Genomic DNA, 6989 nt, shown 5'->3' with positions numbered 1-6989 from the left:
TTAAAGATAGATAGATAGATCTCACCATGGCACCTTTTGTCTCGTCTGACCACTTCCACTTTAGAATTCTCTCTCGCAGCAGTGCCTGAAGGAAAGTAGAGCAGGCCCAAGTGCTGAAGCAACATAAGTACCGGTTACGGTGAAGAATCATGTATAAAGACAGTGCGATCAGAAGAGAGGGCGCAGCCAGCTGTCTCTCAAGCTGTCGCCACCATTCCGAGAAGCGCGAGAACCTCGTGCTGCTAGTAGACACGTAGGCAGACCGAGTTTCCTATATGAGTCTTTCAGACTTCCCGATCTTCATATTTCAGTGAGAGAGGATCATGTGACCAACTCCTGCATGCAAACTGAGTCACAGACAAAGAAGTACATAAAAGCCTGGTATGTCTGAGCGGTTAAGCAGAACTCAAAGAGGACACTTCGAAAGAGGAGAAAAGAAAGTTGCAGGCTGTCAAAGGAGTAACGTGACCGTAAGGCTGGAGGTGAAGCAGCCACTCCCATTTGTCACTCTCGTTATACCTTCATGCACGGATGCGATTAATCGTACGGCTAGCAGCGTAAAGTCTGATAAGACATTCATCGCTTGTCGTCTATCTTAGAGGGGACCTCTCCTTTTTCGATATCCCTTCTCTGCAAACTGTGCTGTCTCGAGCACTGCATGTTTTTCTTCTCGGACATATCGCATTCACCTGTGAGAAAGACAACAAAGCTTCGTCTTATCTCTTTGTCTTTCATGAAAAATGAGATCATCCTTTGTTTCTCTTTGCTCTTGGAATGGGTCTGTTGTTCTCTCTGGTCTATTTGTCTGTCGTCTCTGTTGTGTTCTTTCTTTATCTCGATTCGCCCTTTCAACGGCTATCTCCTCATAGTAAGAAAGGAGCTGAGATGTTGATAGACACGTAAGCAATGGATGCTTAGGAGTCGTCATAGGAGAGTACGTAGTTCATCTGTGAGCCTGGGAGGTAGGCTGAACACTTGTATTCGCAGACATCTGGATTTCTCTATGTATCAACTAACATCGTGTTACAGAAACAAAGCTCTTACCCTGTTGTAACTGGCAGTCCTCTCTCTCTCCTTCTTCTCCTGCCATTCTCTATCCCATCCCTCGACCTTCTCAGGTACAGGGGCGGGACGCCCATCAGGCGTTGCATACTTGGGTAGCCAACCTCGCTTTTCCGGATACTTCTCAATGTTATAGATGAGCTTCAACAGAGCCTTTTCCGTAATAACCAGCTGACGGTATTTGAGTAAATTGTACACGTTGACACCCTACAGCAAACACGAAGGAGAGAAGAAAAGAATTTTCCCCTCTATTATATCGCAGACAAAGCACGGAAAAAGAGCGTTTCTCAGATCTAGACCCTAACAGTATACGGCGTGAGCTACAAAAAGACGTGCTCGTATCTCTAAAGTTCCTCAAGCAGCCTGATGGAGCCTGGGTTCTATCCTCTCCCTCCGTGCCTCGTCTCTATATGGATCGATCGTCCATCATCGGCGTCACCACCGTGACTGCCTCTCTGTATGTTATGCATGACATACTTACACATATAATTATACATACATGAAGACATACGAGCCTATGATACTCCAAAAACGTCGAGACATCCTCTACAGTATCTCGGACAGTACGGGCTTCATGTAAACCCACACAGTGGCTGCGGGTGGAAGTGAGCTGTAGGCAGGGGGACACACAAAGCATACGAAGCGGCTTTTCTTATGTACTATTCCTGAGGACTACCGCTGAGCTGTACATGTCTATACACATACCTATATATACATCAGGAATGAACACACAACGGAACAGACGTCTTGGCGTTCCCATCTCCATGCGAGAACTCTATGAACGCCCCACACCGAGAACAGTCCAAGAGCGGGCTTGCGACTGAAGAAGCGACGTCTGTATTGATCGCGAGTAGCTGAATATGACTGGGCAATCGGTGTCATACACGCTCCCAAACAGAGTGCCCTGCGGCAGCGAGCTTCTCCGCCGTCGAAAAGAAGCCTATCGGCACCGTCGCAGAAAAATAATTAAGAGAAATCTCACCTCTACATTCTCTCTTCGAACAGCAAGAATATGAGCGGTTGCGTATCGAAAATTGTCATTCACATCTGTCGTTCCCTCATGCACCAAAAGTGCAGAAGGACACTTCCGCCCTGAGGGCCGGACAACGCAAACGACCAAGGGCGGGCGACACTCGTTTTCCAGGCAAAAGAGGAGGAACAAAAGGAATATGAAGCGGGCATGCACCCGACAATACGCAAGATTCCAGCAACGGCAAATCGACTGCACAAGAAACCTTTCACGAACAGACCTTAGGCCTTCAATAAGCCTGCCAATACAGTACTTGAAGACGAAAATAAGATCAAAGTCAGGTATGATACAACACATATCGTCTTGCCTTTTCTATAGGCTAGAACCTCAGGCCTTAGCCACGACCGTTCTCAAGCATTTGTTCTTTCGTGGTGTCGGCTGAGGGCTCTTGGAGTACGAGAGAGATTCTTTTAGGACTGTTGAATTTTGTAGTCTTCCCCTTCTGCCTTTGCTGTTGCCGGGTGTTGAGGGTCTCTACTTCGAAGGTAAGAGACTTCTTCTACAGGCAGAGACTTCAAAAGAACGCTGCATGTGTGAAAGAATAGATGAAGTGACAAGCATATGAGAACAAGCCCAACACGCAAGGGGGAAGACAAAAAGCGAACGTCTTCACCCTAAGTATCAGAAATGTAGCAAAGAGAGTCAAGATGTCTATCCGCCCACAGACGACGAAAAGAGGCATCGGAGAGAGATTTTCGGGACTTTCCATCGTCACTAAGGAAATTGCAGAGGATTTCTCTTCCTCGTTTTTTCAAGAGAGAGAACAAACGAAGAAGGGATATATCAGAGGAGGGCAGACTATCTCGCATGTGACTGTCTGGATGTCTGTCTAACAATTCCATCTCTTACCTAGGAGTCTTCGTAGGTGTTGCACGCAATGTTTAGTCTTATGCGATTGAAGATTGAAGTGATCGACAACTTTGATCTGCCCTTGAGCAAATTTCGCGGAGAGCATAATCTTTAGTCCCTGCCATAAAACTGAAGCACAAGAGATCACAAACAGAAACAAGGACAGCTACAAATGAAGAGATACAAGAAGAAGATCATCAATATCAGCATTATGCTCTTGTCTCCCTCTTCTTTTCAGTTTCATAAGTGAGACGTCCATCTTTCTTCTAAACTCTCCTTTATACTTTCTGAAGATGTTCCCTAAACGCCGACCAACACAAGACAAAGATGGTAACAAAAGAAGAGGCTGAAAAAAACAGCATGAGAGGGAGGCACTTCATTGCCCCGCCCTCTGGATCTCCGAACTACCCTGAAATATCCATGAGTATCAAAGGATACGCGGTCACTACCTATCTTTCGGAAAGGCAGAGAGATGTCTTTTTTTGCAGTCCTTGCTAATGACGATAAGCGAAAGCCCCTCCCCCCCCCGTAAACGGTGTATCTTGCTTCATTCACCGTGGTGTATGAAACTTACTTAGAGGCACAAGGTTACTTGATGAAAGAAGCAATCTCTTCCGCATGATATACATTGAAAATGGCCTCAACTCAAACAGCGAAGATGAAGCGTTGTACTTCGACGCCATTGAAACCATATAAAAGCACAGAAGAAGGCCAGATAGATCAAGACCACGTTCTCTCTCCCGAGAATGCATTTTTTTTTCCTTTCTCAGTTAACATCAAGAGAAGTGGTTGACAAGAACCACTCGTCGGTCTCTTGACCTTTCGTTTCTACTAGAAGCGTCAACCAGCCCGCTTCTCATCTGTGCTCTCTTTTCGTCGTGTTGACAAGAGAAACAGCTACCCCAGCCGGTGAACGGAAAGAGCTAAGAGCTAGCCACGCACGTGAAAAAGCCCTTGCTAGAAGTGCTTCTCTTTGCATACCCGAAAAACATGTATGCCTAGCACCTATCGCATGGCTGCACCTGCACAACGTGCCGTGCGGAACAGGCAAGGGGAACGCAAAGCTGATTTGGTTTGACAGGATACCACACTATCGAACAGACAGGGCTTCTTCTGCAATGATGAGAAGAACCGTCTACGCTCGTTGTTTCGCCTATCTATTGTATCTCTCAAGAACCTTCCGTTGTCCCACCTATGGTAGGTATCTCGCCTAGAAGAATTCTGTGTCCGGCTTGGGTTTTTCAACTCTTGTTGCTCTCGACCATCCTTTCTCACTTCACTGCAGTTCTCTTGCAAATACTCGGCAGAAACAAAACGACGGCAAGAGACTTACTGCGCTTATTGACTTTGATACGTTGATCGTGAGGTCGTAAGGGATGAGCTTTGACGCCAACATACTTTCCCGGCGCCTTACGCCATCCAATACGCGCCATACCCGTCCTACATTGGGGTCTGAGCTTTCGCTTGCTGCCAGGCCATTCCCACTTGAAAAGTTGCATGCGCTCTGTCCATCCAGCGATGGCTCGACGATAGAACCAATAGCACTTAGGGACAGAAGGACACGACGACAAGGGAGGGACACAGCCATAGAATAAAAGAAGCAGTAGTAGAGTCAGGGGAGTAGGGACATGAGACTTCTTTCTTTCACCTTTAACTCCATTTTTCAGAGGAGCTGAATGGATTTCGACGTGAGACCACAAGGCAAGACGGGGAGAGGAAACAAGACAAGGAGCGGTGAGAGAACTGGCTTGCACTAAGACCTGCAGAGACTGCACTGACTACCGGAGAGTGAAAAAGACAACGACCAATCTCTCCGACAACGAGCATCTTTGCCTATGAGGTCTCCACGGTATGATACTGTTCTTCCGGTTAGAAGATTCCCATGGTATCTACTACAGAGTGGAAGCTGGCCACTCATACATAGCTGTTGGTCATCTCTTTAAATCCTGAAACCTGCTACGAGTGAGTGCCGGGGGGTACATGGTTTGGTTAATAAAGAGACGCCTTCAGACAACGGAGAGGACCACTGAACACTGCCAGACCTGTACGTACGCACGTACGTGCGCACGCTCCCAGACTAGTACGGAGTCCAGTTTCCTAAAGTGTGCCGCCGTTCTTCCTTCCAAAGCTCCTTACTGAAACTTCTACGCTCTAGTCTACAACCATCAAGGCAAACTGAAAACGCAGAATCACCTTCCTTCTGTCCCTCCGGTAATCTCTAGGCTCACGGCCCCCTACAAAAGACACGTGCGCGTGTCAATTGTACGGCACGCTCGGATATGAGAACACACCTCCCTCCTCCAGTCTATCACTCCATACTTCCTTTAGTGCTCACAGAAGTGAGCGAGGGAACCACTGGCATCAACGTACCCGATACAGAATATCCGGCCTCAGCGGGAGACCAAAGATGTCGTTGGGCAACACTGCATGCATTTGAGAGCACAGCGAGTTGTCTTTTGATGACACCACTCAGCGCTCGCACACGGTTACTAGCAGAATCTCCACTGGTACGATAGTGGTACGATAGTCGTTCTATTCTGTGTGTCCAATCGACGAAAAACAGCAATGTTGTGTGCTACATGTGAAAAAGCGAGACGCCTGACGAGATATCGGCCGACCCCGCCTCATGAACAACGGATAGAAAAGAGAAGGCGATGCCTGGATGGCACAGGATTGGACTGTCACGTAGGATGCCATTCCTATGTCTAGGACCAGGTACCCCAGGCAGAGTCGTCTCCTACAGGTAATACACCTAGTCCCCGCGAAAGAGAGCACCTGCAGCAAAATGTCTCTCTTTGTTACTAAGAAGCCTATGGCAGGAAAACCCCCGCTGGTACGGGATGTAGATACAGGTGTGCATGCGAAAGAATTTCGGTTGACATGTCAGGAATCAAGTTTCCCCAAAGCCATTACAGTCTTTAGGGATAGGGAGGGAGGCCTGGTCAGCATGAAGTCCAAGAGAGGACACACCATACTAACTTTCCGTCGATATATCATCGAGACATGAGAATACAACGGGGTACCTCCAGGTACACCGGCGAAGAGCGTGTACAGTAGCGTGAAGACTGGCAACGGTAGGGACACTGCCGTCCCTGAAGTTCCAAAGAAGTTGGGTGAGTCCACATCTTTCCGTTCTACTCAAATCTTGACCGTTTCCACGACAGAGGCAACGGACTCTGATGTCTGCGCGGCGCCCAGATCTCTGACGCATCTAGTGTTCAACAGCGGAGAAGACAAAGGACGAAACACCTTGGGTGGCTGCACTTCGTAGAACTAAATGCTTCAAAGAGATATGGAGGTGCCGCAGAATAGTCCGAAGCAGCCCGAAGGAAAGACTCTCAATTTTTCGGATGCCTACCAATACACCCTTCTTCGTCTTCATTTTCTGTAGCCGCGGGACGCTGGATTTCTTTTCCTTCATTTCCACTGTATTCCTCGTCTCGCTCGTTCGCCTCTCGTCTTTGGAAAACTTCAAACTTATAAATGGGGACCTCTAGAACTCCGTTGAAACCGACTGCAGGGATAGACCACCAGTGACGGATAACCTCATTCATGCGCACTACACTCCCTGGCCGTCGGACCTGAGGAGCTGCGTGTACACTCGGGGACAACGGAGAATCCAAGGGAACAGGTTTATCTGATGGGTAGGGAACTGAAGGTGTAAAGGAGATTGGTGCCTGTAGAGGCTGAGAGAAGGAGACCTCGTTCTGTCTCATTCCCCGTGCCGAGACAGGTGACAGGGGGCATGTCTCCGGTAGTTTCGCTAACGAAGACGGGCGTTGTGATGCGCTGGAGAGGCAGCGGCGATAACTACGGAGAGAAACAAGATCTGCAAGTGACGACGAATCCCCCTCACGGGAGGCAGACAGGTCCGAAGGAGTCAAGGGGGCTAGTACACCCATGGACGAGGAGCAATAAGAGACCGTGGCTCCAAGGAAGCGTCTTGAATGGAAATGACACCGGTACAGCTCCGCTAGGGAGAGGAATGGCCTGACGACCGAAGAGAAAGATGGGGTAGCCAGTGTCACTGATGTGCTACCAGCTCCTT

General features: G+C 48.3%; 1 protein-coding gene across 1 annotated transcript in view; it reads right to left on the bottom strand.

The window, feature by feature from the left end:
- The window catches only part of CSUI_003949 (50s ribosomal protein l4), a gene marked incomplete at its 3' end in the record, with an annotated part of 10153 nt that extends 3164 nt beyond the window's left edge, over positions 1-6989 (bottom strand). Inside the window, exons 1-7 of the mRNA XM_068064144.1 lie at positions 6300-6989; positions 5312-5364; positions 4275-4485; positions 2942-3070; positions 2045-2154; positions 1045-1269; positions 26-85 (exon numbers count right to left, since the gene is read on the bottom strand). Of these exons, the coding sequence (XP_067923875.1) occupies positions 26-85; positions 1045-1269; positions 2045-2154; positions 2942-3070; positions 4275-4485; positions 5312-5364; positions 6300-6843 (1332 nt within the window). The 5' untranslated portion in view covers positions 6844-6989. The remainder of the gene's footprint in view (positions 1-25; positions 86-1044; positions 1270-2044; positions 2155-2941; positions 3071-4274; positions 4486-5311; positions 5365-6299) is intronic.

This window comes from Cystoisospora suis (assembly GCF_002600585.1).
Source record: "Cystoisospora suis strain Wien I chromosome Unknown contig_1782, whole genome shotgun sequence".
In the NCBI taxonomy this organism is placed as follows: Eukaryota; Apicomplexa; class Conoidasida; order Eucoccidiorida; family Sarcocystidae; genus Cystoisospora; species Cystoisospora suis.
This window is presented reverse-complemented; position numbering and strand designations above follow the sequence as displayed.